This window comes from Parasteatoda tepidariorum, chromosome X1, assembly GCF_043381705.1.
Source record: "Parasteatoda tepidariorum isolate YZ-2023 chromosome X1, CAS_Ptep_4.0, whole genome shotgun sequence".
NCBI classification, from domain to species: Eukaryota; Metazoa; Arthropoda; class Arachnida; order Araneae; family Theridiidae; genus Parasteatoda; species Parasteatoda tepidariorum.
Genome location: NC_092214.1, coordinates 74,890,025 through 74,906,021, shown reverse-complemented (window position 1 = coordinate 74,906,021; position 15,997 = coordinate 74,890,025). Strand labels below are relative to the sequence as shown.

Here is a 15,997-nt window from a genome sequence, read left to right as displayed (position 1 = left end):
ATATATATTGACTTTATTATCCTTAAATAGTTTCTATTTATGTAACATAGATCGCAATCTGGAAAATTTAGTGCCCAAAATAAGCTTGGACAAGTAAGGTATCTGCCCAGAATTCTGTGCATATATTAAAAGCAAATTTAATTCTTATAAACATTGGATATACCTGAAATTAGACTTTTCCTAGAATGCTTCAAAAATTAAATATTTAAAGCCATAAAGCCCAGGCAAAGTGTTGTCAAGTATTTTTTAATTTTCCCCTTCTAAAACATTTTATGTTAAAATATTGAAATCTTATTCTTATAAGATTCTATAAATTTCACTAAAAACCACAAAATTACCTAATTAAAAGTAAAATTTATGTACCCTATCCCCAGTTTTTTTTTCTAGAAATGCTCAACTCAAATCCTTTATTAAATTGTATTTTATATGACATATTGTAAATAAGTTTTGATATCCTATATTTTATATGTATAAATTTAATCTAGCTATTTTGTCACAAAATTAATAAGTATTTTTTATTAAAAAAAACTAGATTTTTTTCCTAATTTTTTGAAAAAACTGTCAAACATCTAAAATGCAATTTTAAATAGTTGAGTCATTTTATATGTGTTCAAAAACTTGTGCTTAGATTAAAATTATCTTATAAGCTATATTTTCCATTTTTTGATGATATATATAACATGGAATGTATTTAGTTTATACTAAGGCATTGATAAACCTTTGGAGTAGGGTGTTTAATATGCAAATACATAAAATAGCAGTCAATTTTTTAAAATTCTGATCCTGGTGTTTCTCCTAAATCACTTAATGTTGAACTCTTAACTATTTAATGTTTATCTATTAAAGCTGTGTATTCAAATGTTTAAAATTTGTTTAATACCGGTTAAAATTAAGAAGATACTGTAAGGATATAATATTTGGAAAAAAATGCTAAAATTTTACATCTCTTCAAATCAGTGGCGTAGCTAGGTAACCAAGGGCCCTGGGGCAAATTAAAAAATGGGGCCCCACTGCTATGTAAACTGATTAGGTTTTATCAAATAAAAATATGAAATATGCAAATACTTAAAAAATGCTAAGCTACTTAAGCTCTTTTTTGTGCACTGCAGGGCAGGTAATAAAAATATTAAACAGTAACAACATAAATTACAATTAATACTTGGTGTAGGTTTGGCTAATAACACGAAATAGAGAAGATTCAAGGGTTTATTATATAAAGGTCGGGCCTACCAACTGACTAAATAACAATTATATTTACAATTTTTTCCTAGCTTTAGTTTTCGCAAAAGTATCAATGACTTCGTTTAAATCCAGGCTTGATGCGGTTTTGTTTTCAATTGCTATTAGCGATAAATGTCGGAGTCGAGTTTGGCCCATATTATTTCTTAAATAATTTTTTATTATTTTTAATTTGCTAAATGACCTTTCAGCTGCTGCAGAAGTGACAGGAATTGTAAAGAATAATAACATTGCTGTAAATACTTCCGTTAGGTCGCATTCTAGCACTCCATATTTGCTCATTATTTCCTTACATAATTGGTGAACAGTCCATGCTTGAGTTAGTTGAGGTAAAACTAGGTGGTAAATATTAATAAATTGAAGTGAAAAACTAGGGCCTATTATATCTGAATATTTTCTTTGGAATTCGTCACACTTTTGTAATAAAGTTGCTTCATCAACATGTAATAAAAATGTTGGTGTTAGAAAATCGAATATATGACAGACTGCACTCATACCAATAAAACGTGTATCTAATTGAGATATTACTGTGTCTAGTACATTATTGAAAATCTCAATTTTAAATATTTTTTCTCGGTTTGGAAATCGGTGATCAGCAGCTAATTCATCAAAATGTTTTTTAACTTTTCTTTGCCTTTTTTCTTGAAAATGGGTATCAATACCATATTTTCTTGCAGTTTCACTGGCTTTGCACTTGAATAATTCGAAATCATTTCTATAAATTTGCAACTTTGCTTTGGTCTCTGCTAAAACTTTACTCGCCTCGCCCAAATTGATGTCGCATTTTTGTAAAGTTTTGGATGCATAACTGATGTCGTTCAATACACTGTGCATGAATTCGCAAAGCAACACGAACTCGAAATTTAGCATTTTTGTTTTACTACTCTCTGCTTCACTACGCTCATCTTTATTAGGACTCTTTAGAACTATTTCTGATAATGCTTTGATAATATCAAAATAACGAAGTTTTATTGCAGATATCGTATTGACCCTACTGGACCATCTAGTCGGATTTAGTTTTTTTAGAGTGGTGTCCGATTCGCCAGTGAATTTTGACAGTAGATCCCAACGTTTGATGCTGTTTCCGAAAAAGTTATACAAATCTTGCAACGTTGCGAAAAAAATCTGTATTTCCACACAACTGCTAACGGCATCATTTATCACCAAATTTAAATTATGAGTGGCACAATGTACGTACTCTGCGTTAGGCTGGATATCCTTAATATGTTTTTGTACACCATTATACACACCACTCATCACACTGGCTCCATCATAGCCTTGCCCCACACATTTTTTTAAATCAATATTTTTGTTGATAAATAATGTTGTCACTTGGTTGACTAAATCTACTGAGCCATGTTTAATAGCTGCATAAAAGCCTAGAAACACTTCTTTTACTTCTATATCAATTGGCTGTCCATTTTCCGATCTGGTTATTACTGCATACCTCACAACAATGCTTAGCTGATCTACCTTCGATATGTCCTGTGCCGTATCCATTATGATGGCAAAAAGCGGTGACGCTCTAATTTGTTCTAGTAGATGGGTTTCGAGTTTGGTCCCCAAGCTCTCAATCATTTCATTTTGAATTGTTGCACTCAGATATCTTGTAGATCCTAAAAACATAAAAAAACACAATTTCAAAAAAGTCCTGACATTAAACAGTTGGTAATTATAAACAAAATAAAACGATAAAAAAAACTTAGATATAATTATTATTACTTTTGGGCATATCCAAAACTTGCCGCAAAATGTGATCATATCGGGCGACAAGCTCTACAAAAGACAGAAAATTTCCATGGTATCCTTTCTGACTTAAGTCTTCTTGATGTCCTCTCAAAGCCAAAGAACTCTTTACTAGGGTAAGTACGATATCGAATAACCTTTGAAGAACCATTTTCCAAAATGATGCTTCTTTGCGAATTTCATTTTCAATTCCTTGTCGATAGTATTAGTATCGTTTTTTTTCTCCAAAATTCATACACAGCACATGCTTCCGAATGGCCACTCGAACAACTGTGTTGTTTAATTCTCTCTGATAAATGCTTCCAATCTCGAATTCCCGTACACCAAACATTATTCCTTTGTGAAGCAAATAACCAGCAGGGTTGACAATAGGCAGCGTCTAGTATTTTGGAATAACGCAACCAAAAACGATTAACTGGCCCATATTTATAACACGAAACGTAGTACGATTTTGAAAAACACCTATTGTTCTGGTTGATGTCTGTTGGAAAAGGTCCTGAAGGCTGTAAAGGCCCCATATCAAGAATTTGACGTTTTTCGTTATCACTTAATATCTTGTTCGTGAAGTTTCCCAAGTCATAAGAAGATTTGTCGTACACATTTTCGAAAAATGTAGAGGTCTGTGGTTCCTCCAAACCCTCCGCTCTTATGTGTGTCATGCAAACATCATCCACGTTCACATGATCGGCGGCGGAGGTATCTCCAACTGCAATAATTGTCGAATCTTCTTCAGTAGGCTTCTCAACCAACACTGCAGTTACCACATTATTTGAGTCACTATCAATAGAAATATTTTGGCCAGATGTACTTGCAGAAGGCTGACTAAAAAACTTGTCAATTTTGGGCAATTTTTGTTTACTATCTTCTCTTTCTTGGCGTTGTTTGCGTTTAAATGCACCACTGGGTTTCTTCTTTTTATCCATAATTTTAGTTTTCTAATTTATTTAAACAATACAATATTAGATTGTGCTCGAGTAGGTAGGTACTCACTGTTCACTGACGACGTTAAAAGTAAAATAAAAGGAAAGAGAAACACAATGATACGCTACAAGTGTCGTTGGGGAATCCCCGGAAAAAAAATTATCACCGTTAGTGTTACCACATTTAACGGTGGAGACTGTAATGGTTGGCAACTGTTTGGCGACCTTTTAAGGCGCACTTGGCGCATTTTGTCATCCCGTCGGAGGGATGCGAGAGAGAGAAAGGTAGATGTATGTTTGATATAATCGGGAGAGGGTCTCCCTTGGTATTCTAAGAGCTGGAAGCTCTTACTGGAAAACAATGCCTATTTCTTTTGTTTTTAAATAAAGTTAAGTTTTATTGTTTTAAAAATCTGGTCTGCTTATTTATTGGAAAGGAAAGGCATTACAGAGACCATGAACGATCTCCTGCCCACGGACCTGAATTAATGTACCTACTGCAGGTGACTTGCATTTTTTCACGATATTTCGCGTTATACAATGAGCTGTAGCCGAAATCTATAGATTTGACACGATTTATTGACTTAACGGACATCAAAATGAGTGGTAAAATCAAATAAAATTGAATCACTATATTGACCAGTACAAAAAAGTTTATTGACATTAGCTTACTTACTCCTGATTTAATTTTTTAACCGTTCTCGAAAAAAAATTCTTAACTCGAATTCACAATAAAACGAACATATCACTATCCGTCAAATTGACAACACTACCAACCAACAGAAAGAATTTAGGGGAATTCGATCCCTAGACATAACTTTTGAATTTCTCTCAACTGAGTTGTCATGATTAAAGTGGGGTTGCAACCTGTCATATTTATTTTGAAAATGGGAGAAATTTCCAAACATTCAGTTCGATCGAGATTTCTGGTAAGGATTCGAGGGCCCCCTGAGCTTGAGGGCCCCGGGGCACTGCCCCGCCTAGCCCCTAGGTAGCTAAGCCACTGCTTCAAATAGATTACTCTTCTTTTCATATTTATGAAAAGTCACCCTCTTATAAAAAACAGGCCTGCTCCATGAAATTTCAATCTCACTGTGAATTTAGAGCATAGATTTCTCACACAAGTACTGAGGACTTGATAGAAAATGGCATTGGAACTTTCTAGAAGATCAGTTACAAGTTGCAAAAAAAAAAAAATTATTAAATATTGAGTACACTTTGATTTGAACTGATTTTCTTTTCTTATCAAAAAATCATTAACATTTTTATTTCTGGTAATACAGTGCTGTAGGTGGGGGGAGGGACTCCGTTTCCCAAAATATTTGATTTGCTGTAATTAAAAAAAAATTGAAATATTTGAAAAAAATTTCAAACCAGTCTTTCTCTCTTTTTTCTAAATTTAACTATTTCTTTTCATTATTATGTTGTTGTTTTTTTTTTTTTTTTTTGACAAATTAAAAAAAATACCTCACCTAACAAAAGTGCTATCAATCAGATTCAAAAGCGCAAGCAAGCTTTCAAATCTGATTTGTGCAATTTTTGGGCTCATCTGTATACAAATGCAATGAGGATAGTCCTGTTAAAAAATATAATTTCGGAAATGCTTATAGTGCTTAAAATTTTTAATGTAGCTGAGAGCTAATTAATCAAAGTAAATATTTAAATTGCATTTACCAGTATTTAATGAGAACAAAATCTTTGCATAAAGTTGCTTTTAATTAATTTCATGAGGTTTGTAAAATTCTGAATATTAAATAAGATTTTTCTTTATAACACTGTTTTACATATTTTAAAATTTGGTTTGCAAGGAAACCAATCAAAATGCAAATAATTATGTTCACACAATGAAAAAGAGGGGCTCGTGGAGTTCGCTCACTCCTTATTTAAATAAAGACACTTTTCAAGTAATATAAGTTATTACAAATGTGCACTTCTCTTACCGTTAAACTCTAACAAAAACAAATTCATATTGTCGCACTGCTGGGTAAAAGTAAAAAAAGTAACTATTTTTAAAAAAAAAATTTTTTTAATTAGCTAGTTAATCGTATATTAGTACACATAGTTGTGCCACAATAACCCACTAAAGGGTCATAAAAATCTAGAAGAAAAGAATGAAAACACCTAGAGTTTGATGAAAGTATAGGCCAGTAACATTTTTGATGATGTCAGAAAATTCATTTATTGGTGTCCAAAAAGCATATGAAGCACAACACGAAAATTACGTTCAGGATTCACAGAAAAACAAAGCTAAGTGTAAAAATACAAAATTCCTTACTCAGTAATATTTAATAGAAATTTATATAGTTTATCATATTATGTAATTATTTTATCAATAGTTTTTATGATGAGTGCACCAAAGATAAAAATAATGCAAATCTGCAACACACACACCCTCTTTTTAATATAAATGTCTGCTTTTTTTTTATAATTAAAGCAGGCCAAGTAATTTGAACTGGTCGTTTTTTGGCCCAACAAAAATCAGTCAACTTTGACGCATGCCCTATGAAAAGATGACTTCTCAAATATTTTTTTCCAACTACAGCACTGTGCACGTATCTCATGTTATTAAATCAGTTACTAATGTTAAAGTTGAGCAAAAAAATTTTAACTGATTTTATAGAAAACTTATTTTGCTTGCAGTTGGGCAAGATAAAAGGCTAGCTTAAGGAGATCTGAGCTATTTTTCTTTTGCTTTTTATAATACTTTATTTTTGATATTAGACATTCATTTAAAATTATTTGCTTTTTATTCATCATTAATATAGTGTTACGAGGAATTACCTGATTTTTATAATTGTTTAAAGGTTATTTTACAAACTACCCTACTTAATTCATAGCAATTTGCAAAGATACACCCTTTTTAAAGGGTTGTATATTTTTCTAATCAAAATACTATAATAATGATTCTTATTCATTGTCTTGATCTTTAAGAAAGTGTTTCAGACAAAAAACATATGTCTTCATTTTTTTAGTTACTTTTATTTATTATATATCATGTATATGTATAGATATATTACCAGCGATGTTTTAAAGAAGTTATGACTAGTTTAAAAATTACAAGCCTTCTTGTATGTCATGGACAGAAAAATATAAGGATAAGTGGTAAGTTTCAACACACACTGTATCTAAATGAGATAACTTAGCTTTTAGTTCTTAACATCTAAAAAAAAATTTATTTGGATATTTATATATGGGTAGTTTAAACTTCCATACGAAATTACTAATAATCTGCACTGCACTATATTTTTACGGTGTTAATACATTAAAACTCTTATTTCTATGATTACATTGATTATAAGTATGATGATACACATATGATTACATAGGCTTGTAAATATTTTTTTATAAATTAAGAACATGATTTAAAGTGCATCTTAACGAAAATGTTAAACAACTTACATCAAAGTAAGGTTTTTTTTTTTTTTTTCTTTTTGAGACAGAGTCACTCTGTCNAAAAAAAAAAAAAAAAAAAAAAAAAAAAAAAAAAAAAAAAACTAGGAACAAATGGTTTTTTATAATGCAAATAAAATAATTTTTCAACAATTGACAGTCTCGTGATCTTGCGTAATACTCATAATAGCTGGAAGGTATAAAATAATGTGCCAGAGAATTAAATAAATTTAATAAAGAACGGGTAAATAACGAATATGAGCTCTCTTACAGATATAGTATTACAACTTAATTTCTTACTGGTATTACGGCAGTTAAAAATTTGCCGTTGCAATTGTTTCAACTCTGTCATCAACTCTCCGTTGCCCTCCCCTGAGCGTTTAAGACCTGCGCTATATAAGATTGAGATCTGGAGAGATAGCTGACTAATCCATGAGGGGAATATTTTCTTGTTATTTAAAATCATTAACTAGGTGAATTTTATGTAGCTCTCTGTTGTCCTTTAAAATTGCTATTCGGAAATGCAAACATAAGGCTCCAAAACCTTTATCCCTATACTTTAAACCAGATTGTCTCTCGCGAAGATATAGAGAATGTTCAACTATTCAACTTAAAAAAAACTTTAATGTCTTATATAATATTTCATATTCGATGGCAAATAGGTCCCTGATTCAAATATAGCTGAATATATTTACACTATCATAGCTTCATATAATAAGAACCAATAATCCACTACTTGCTCCAAATATATATGAAATGCTTCATTATGGTAGCTAAAGCAATAACGTAGTCAAGGAGACAGCTGAAGTGAAATCTCCGCGGGCAGCGAAATTACTGCTAGTTTAAATTACTTCTTCAGTATTTCTAACCCTTTAAATTTTTCTTCAGCAAATATAAATTAAAAAATGCCAAAATTGTTATGATTAATCTAGTTCTCCATGCATTTATTTAATAATGACTAATTACTTATGTATATATGTGTGTATAAGAAAAGAAATGCAGTATTAAAATGAATCAATATGAAATAAAATAAAAAGTTGCAACTCATCAGCAGACAACAAATTCTGATTAACACGAGCTCATCAGCTCGTGTTTATCAGAATTTATTAGCTTTATTTACTTTAAATTATTTCTAAATAATATATATGTATACAAAAAAAGATATCTGCCTAAATAATTTTTGTTCTTTTGATCGGAGTGCCCATCAATGGTTCAAAGGGGTAACTCAAATATGTTAAGATACGGAATCAGACACAAAAATATGCCTAGTATGACTAAACATACCTTTTTTTTTTAAACGGATTTGGATTTTTTAGCTATCAAAATGTGGGGGTAACCGCAATCTGAAACTATGGTCGCAATAATTTAGTCAGGAGAATTGTTGAAAGTTTGGGTCCCTTAATATTAATTTCACTTTCTGTGTATTTCGCCATATTTTGGAAAGCGATTCGAAAAACTTAATAATCGAAAAAATTATAAAATTCGAAAAAATATTATATTCGAAAAAATTATAAAATTAGTTTAATGTAAAAATAATTACTCTTATAGAAAATATTTTTTATTAACTATTTAGTATTATAAATTTTATAACATAGGAATCGATTTGCTAGGTATAAAAATGTTTACGCCACTTTTAAACTATGTAATTTTAATAGACATAACCCTAACTTTGAGCTTTTCAGAGTTATAAAATTCCAAAATAGCTGTTTTTTCTTAAATCTTCATTTCTCAAGAACTTTACGGCCGATTTCGTTAAAGTTTTGTATTTTATGATTTCTTAAAATAGTGTAAAAAATTTCATATTTTACAATTAATGTTTTTTAGATCTTTATTAAATAAAGTAAGAATGAAACATTTAAAACTATTTTTTTCCTGAATCTTTGGATAAACGAATTTTGTAATTGTGTGGAAAAGTTTTTCAATTCACTCTAAAAATTCCGAATTTTTGGCAGCTCCACTGCCGAAACAATTGGCATAAGTGATTTCCAGATTGCGGCTGTTTAGATTGTTGAAAATTCAAATCCGTCGAAAAAAAGATTTGCTTATTCAGAGAAAGTATGTTTTGTGACTGTTCGTAATTAATATTTAACACTGAGTAATTTCATTTTATATCCGGCTCAAGGGTGGCTCCAGGCATTGCCCGATAGGAGGTCAAGTTCGCTCGACAGGAGGGCTCAAGCAAATGAATTCAAAATATATAAATTAAGACGCATTTTACTCTTCATACTTTTCTCACATAATTTTTTTCAGAAGTGTATTTCTAAGAAATAATCAATAAATTTTGATACCATAATCTGCAGATTCATTTTAATGTAAATCGAATGTAAATAAAAAAAAAGCTTTTGTTATCTGTAATTTTGTTATACAACAAATTCTAAAAATACAACTTTTTCAAAATTTGATTCCCGGGAACTATTCGACCGATTTCGTTCAAGTTTTCTATTTTGCCATTTAAAATTGCATTGTTTAAAATGATCTAGAAATTGTATATCTTACATTTCAGAAATTTTTCGACTATTTTTCAGTAAAATAATAAGAAATAATCTACATTTATTAAGAGTTATATTTTGCATGAAATTATCTTTTAATATATGAATTTTAACATTGTATGAAAAAAATTCTCAATTCAGTTAAAAAGACATGGTGAAATATGCAAAAAGTGAAATTAACAAAAAGGGGACCAAACTTTGAACCGCGCTCCTAACCAAACTATTGGGACCATATTCCCAAGACTTCATATATATACTACGTATATAGACTCCCAAAATATACTTCGTATATTTTGGGAGTCAGAAATCCGAATCTGTCAAAAAAGATCCGTTTAATCAGAAAAAGTATGTTCTTTTGTCTTATTTTCAAACTTAAAATATCATTTGCATTAATTATTTAGCATATTTGAGATCACCTTCTCAAACCATTGCGATTGAGTCCTAGAATATGAAGATCCGATCATTAAATCAAAAGTTATTCACGTTTGTTTTTTTGCACACTGTACATCCATTTGAAGTGCATGACTACATTGCTGATAATAGCAAAAGATTCTTATAGGAAGATAATTTAACTGGTAATCATAACTTAAAGGAGTAGATGAAGAAAATAAGGTAAAATAATGTTCTATTTCTATATTAATATCAGGCATAGATACGAACGCTTTCCATTTTGACTTCTTTCGTGTAACTTATTTGATTTAAGTAACGGAAAAATGCATTTTCCTCAAAATAACTTTTGCGGGAAGCTAATAATTTTTAACCCGTTATAAGCAAAGATAACATCAGCCTTCTCGCAATATAACTCTCAATATATCAAGCCTTTACTGTATTTAAAATTTGTAAAACAAAGAAATGGAATTTTGATTTAAAGAAAAAATATTTGAGCCTATGGAAAATGTATTCAAATTAGACTAAACTAATTGAATTGTATATGTTTCAAAAATTTAATGGAAAAAATTACAATATTTAATTTTTAATTAAGTATCTTTATTTAAATCCCTTTTTAAGTTAAAAAACACATTAATTAGAATAAGTATTAATCATTGTTTGCTAATAAAAACGAAAGAGAATAAATCTTACAATGTTCATTTACAATTCTTAAGGAGTATTTGTGAATATTTTTTTCATTTCATACGAAATTCTACCCAAATAAATAAATGAAATTTACTTTATACCAAAAATCAGTAGATAAATAATAACAGAAAGTGAAAAAAATTCAATATATTGTAAGACTTTAAATGTTTATTTTACCACTGGAAGTATTTATACAGATGATTTGTTGCTTTCAATGCTAAAACCCTTAATTTTGCAATTTTGAACCGAACTTAGAGTACAAAAAGAAATTAAGAGTATAATTATATTTTTTGCAGACCGTAGCTTTTTCCCGACGATTTTTTAAGTTCGTCCCGAAGGGGAAGGAGGGCAAATGATGCCCGACAGGGGTTCAATTGACCCCCTGCCTGAGCCGCCTTTGATCCGGCTTTTAACAGCCGACTAAATTCTGGGTTTACAACTATCAGTGTTCAACTTTGTAGTCTTGTGTTTTTAAGCCCAACCCAGAAGACCAGGGAACCCTTAGCTTAAGCATGGGGACAAACTAGCCTCTATAGAGAAAGGATGGAACTGACCCGCATATGCGCTACGTAGAGAGGAAAACCTCATACGGCTAGCCCAACGACAAGGGGATTCTAACCCATGATCCATCTGCCAGTGAGGATATTTTACTGTGGTAGGTATGAGCCGGAGCAGAATTCGTACCAACCCGCCACCGCTGGTATTTGAACCTAGGTTCACTCATTGGGAGGCGAACGCTCTATCCACCACGGCTCGCACTAAATAATTTTACATCCATCATTCAACAGCCGACAAAATTTTTTGAGTTTACGGCTACCAATGTTCAACTCCATAGCCTTGAAATTTTGAACCCAATCCAGAAGACAAGGAAATCCTGAGTCAAGTATTGGGTGAAATTTGCCTTTGTGGATGATTGTTTGATGGAACTAACCCGCATTTGCGTTACATGGAGAGGAAAACCAAGAAAACATCCCGCGGTTATCCTGACAGCAAGGGGACTCTAACCCGTGATCCGTCTACCAATGAGGATATTTTACGTCAGCACTATGGTTGATGCAAGCCGGATGCGGATTCGTATCGACCACCCATCGCTGGGATTCGAACCCGGTTCACCTGATTGGAAGGCGAACGCACTAAACCCTAAGCCATCGCGGCTCGCACTAATTAATTGGCATATTTGAGGTCACCTTGTTGAAATTAAAAATCCCATCATAGTAAAAGTTATTTAAGGTGATATCTTTTTCATTTTGTGCACTGTACAACCTGCATATTAGTAATATATATATATGGGTGATTCTCACGAAATATAACAATTTACAGTCTCTTGCTTCAAGATCTAATACTATACTGCTAAAAGAAATTTTTTTTCAAAATTTTAATAAATAGCATTGCTGTTAGTATTTTAAAATGACCTTGTACTAGCATTGGCTGTTTTGTATATTTAAAAAATTTAATTGAATTTCAAAATTCTTAGTATGTCACAAACAATATTTCCAATAATAATTAGCTTCAAAACATCCCATAAATTTTTCAATGTCTAATTTTTTTTATCTCAACCGTTGTAAGCATTTCTAGAATATATGCGGAGGGTATTGTTTACAAAAACTTCGTTGAAAATAATTTTTTCTGTCAATAATTTGTTTGTAACAAGAAAATCTGTCATTTTCCTGGCTACTTTTATTTAGTGATTTATAACCAAAATAGATAGCTCTAGCAATCAATATCTTATGTTAATAGATTGCTTAGAATACCATCCTATCTTAACATGTCTTATTGCATGAATAAAGTACCAACTTTCTGATTCAAAACCTATTGCAAAAATCTTTTCAACGTGAGTAGGTTCTTATGCTGTCATTTTCCTGTCTTCTTGAAATCATCAATAACATAAATTACATAGATTTACCTGAGTTATTTCAAGAAATCCTGTTGTTTTCTGCGGAATGTAAACATCTTAGGCCGAAATGCTAAATTAAAGTTAAATGCTATATAATGGCAAATTGTCATTATCCTGGCTATCATTTTCCTGGCTTATGAATGCCAGGACATTGAAACAGTTACCAGAATTTTTTTTAAACAGTTGAATGTAAAGAGAGAAAGCAATTATTAACCTAATACCAAGTTTATGTAAGATTGTAATATGCTTGAATGTAATCAAAGTTATTTTTCTTTACATTATAACAAAAAATTTTTTGTTTCTTTCTACAGTGGATAAAAGAATTAATTTAAGAAATTCATGGTCCATCTAATGCAAAGGCTTAAGTTGAGTTACTTACTATTAGCTTAAAATTACTGTTCTTTTAACTTCTAAGCTAATATGTCATTTTCCTGGCATTCAAAATTTGGTGCATTTCTATTTTATTTTTTTTCTTGCGCGAATGTCAATAAACTACACTGCGGTCTGTAAGATATCAATAAATGTAACTATATAAAAAATATACGAAAAAAAATTTCGATTATTTTGAAAACTTTAAATTTGAAGAAATTTTTTGTTCCGAATTGTCATGTTTCCAAAGAATCACCCATATGTAAGTATTTTTTAAACAAAAAGATCTCTTTTGCCGACTTTTAAAAACTAATGATGAATGATAATGAATAAAAGGCAACCACGGGGGATGGTGAGCAAGACGAACAGGGGGCAGAGCCTCCTAGTAAATTAAAAATGCGCANATATATATATATATTATGAATTTACATGGCTCTTGCCTAGCAGAGATCATAGTGCTGATGAAAAATTTACACTGATTGAGTTGAAACAGGTCAGAGTACCATTGCCATCGGGCATAAAATTAAAGATTTTCGGAGTTTCAATATCCATTTAACACGAATGGTGGTTCACTTTAAAGTCTTCTTCTCAAAGATGAATTCATTCCGATTCCTGTCACATCAAAAAACAAAAATTGTTTTTGTTACAGAATCTCTATTGAAGATTTCTATTCTGGCAATTTAAAATTGGAATGGTAAAGTTGTGAATTTTCGGGTATCCTTTTTCAAAATTTATGTACCACTTTTTAGTTTTCTTAAGACGTTGGAAAAGTTATAATTTAAATTATAAGGAGAGAAAGAATAAGGAAAGAAATCATAAGAAAAAAAGAGGGTTTGTGTAATCTCACAGTTTCTTACGAAATAAATAAATACCTAAAATAGTTTTTAAGATGAAAAACTTTACCTGTGAAACTAATGCGTATTTGTGTTAGACTGAGCTTAAAACCACGATAACCTCTAATAGTTAACTCGGCGGAAAGAGAAATTTTACCAGAGTGGTTGGAAATTGAATTTATTGAACTATGACAAGTAAAGAAACACGCTTTCGATTAAAAATTTAATTTTGAAGTTTCCCATAATCAATGATCTTCCTACATGTTTCTTTTTAATATTAAATTTAATTTCAATCTTAAAATTAAAAACTTTTTTTTAATAAAAACTACTTTTAAAAAATTTATCAATTAAAACAGTTTTTTTAGTTAAAACATGTGCCTTTATTTACCATTAAATAATTTTCAATGATGTTTAAATTAACAATAGCATTGGAATAATAAATGTGTCATTTGTAAGAAAATATCTGTTTTGTTTGCAATTGTTGTCCATTACTTTTTTTTTCTAAAATGCTTAAGCCTACAAAAATAAAAGCATATTATTAAAGCATTTCTGAAGGCAAATTTACTATGAGAGTAATGCACATATATTACATTTTTCCAAATTTTTTTAAAATTTTATTCACTGTGATTTATTATGAAACTTTAAATGGATTTGATACATTTTCCGACACTCAGTCTACCAATAAAGAATCTTATACTCCTTTCCCTTACATACCAACCCTGTAGGGCAAAGGTACCAGTCGGGAAAACAATTGGTCAGGTAAATGTTATTGTTGCTGTTGTTTCTAATGCTACTTGCCAATACCAGCAAGCCTGATTGAAGAAACCAAGCAAATTTAAGGTAAAGAGTGCGTTTCTTGTTTTTCCAGTGGCGCCATCTATAGCCAATAATACGATTTCAGCCACACACACGTCACAGCCCGTTTATAGGGCGGATCCATTCATACATCGCTTCGCTCATCCACAGATCGTAATTTTGACCTCAACGAGAAAACGACCAATCTCGTATTCAGTACCCCCAGAAGTAAGATTTGTTATGGGAACATGGAGGACTTGTGACCAAACAGGCTTAACGTGCACCAGTCACAATTTACTATAAGGGGAATCTTTGACCTTCGGGGATCAAACTCACGAGCTCTTGAACATGGGCCCAACTCTCTACCAACCAAGCTATCCCGGCCCTTTCAGACTAATGTACATGTTAGGAAATGAAGCGTCGGGCAACCAAATGCCGGACAAATGACCGGATCTGCTTTAAACAAATATCAATATAGTTCTTAATTTTGCACTTATTTATTCCTAATTTTATTCATATCGAATATCCGGTACCAGATAATTTTTTTTTTTTTTTTGCCCGGACCGGGTAATGAAAATCTGGCCAGGTACCGGGTAGTACAAAGCACAAAAGAAAGCCGTGTTTCTATTATTCGATTTCTCAGAAAGTATTCGACCAATTTCCTTGAATCTTTTATTTTGCGATATTTTACAGCCACTTTTCAACCAATCGGCCCTGTATAGAATTGTTATTGCCCAATATTAAAAGCCATCCTACGACAAATATCAAAAAATCTGGACATCCCAATATAGGATATATATATATATATATATATATAGATAGATAGATAGATAGATAGATAGATAGATAGATAATTTTTTATCCATCTTATCTTTGAAAAATTACGTTAGTTGCATGTCAGTCAAATAGATTTTTAATTTTTACAATAATATCCTCTGTTAGACTGCATTGGGATCGCACACAAATTTGAATATAGATATATATATATATAAAAGAGTTCTGCGAATTGATTCAAGAATTTCTGATACCATAGTCTCACTTAAATTATACATTCTGAATTTTCTTTGTAGATATATTTTGCGCTAATGAGGATTGTACTGGATTTTGTTTTATTTTTACCTAGTCAACTGAGTTTAAATATTAAAACGAAATATAATTCTAATAAAAGATAATTTCGTTATTCACTTAGAAGTTTCGAAATGGCTGAACTAGTATTTAAAAATTCACTTAGAAATCGATGAAAATTAC

General features: G+C 31.0%; 2 protein-coding genes across 2 annotated transcripts; both read right to left on the bottom strand.

Annotated features, from left to right (window-relative positions):
* Window positions 1-1,254: 1,254 nt before the first annotated feature.
* On the bottom strand, window positions 1,255-3,136 carry LOC110282030 (zinc finger MYM-type protein 1-like). The gene is made up of 2 exons (XM_043042621.2): window positions 2,962-3,136; window positions 1,255-2,855 (listed from the first exon to the last, which is right to left on the bottom strand). The coding sequence occupies exons 1-2, from the start codon at window positions 3,134-3,136 to the stop codon at window positions 1,255-1,257; spliced, it is 1,776 nt and encodes a 591-aa protein (XP_042898555.2).
* A 34-nt stretch (window positions 3,137-3,170) lies between these two features.
* On the bottom strand, window positions 3,171-3,908 carry LOC122269443 (uncharacterized). The gene has a single exon (XM_043042622.1). The coding sequence runs from the start codon at window positions 3,906-3,908 to the stop codon at window positions 3,171-3,173; it is 738 nt and encodes a 245-aa protein (XP_042898556.1).
* Window positions 3,909-15,997: the final 12,089 nt, after the last annotated feature.

Excerpts from the sequence above, each read along its gene's own strand:
- LOC110282030 (XM_043042621.2), bottom strand. The coding sequence starts at position 3,136 with ATGGTTCTTCAAAGGTTATTCGATATCGTACTTACCCTAGTAAAGAGT. Across the intron at positions 2,856-2,961 it reads AGTTTTGGATATGCCCAAAA|GATCTACAAGATATCTGAGT; the intron begins GTAATAATAATT and ends TTATGTTTTTAG.
- LOC122269443 (XM_043042622.1), bottom strand. The coding sequence starts at position 3,908 with ATGGATAAAAAGAAGAAACCCAGTGGTGCATTTAAACGCAAACAACGC.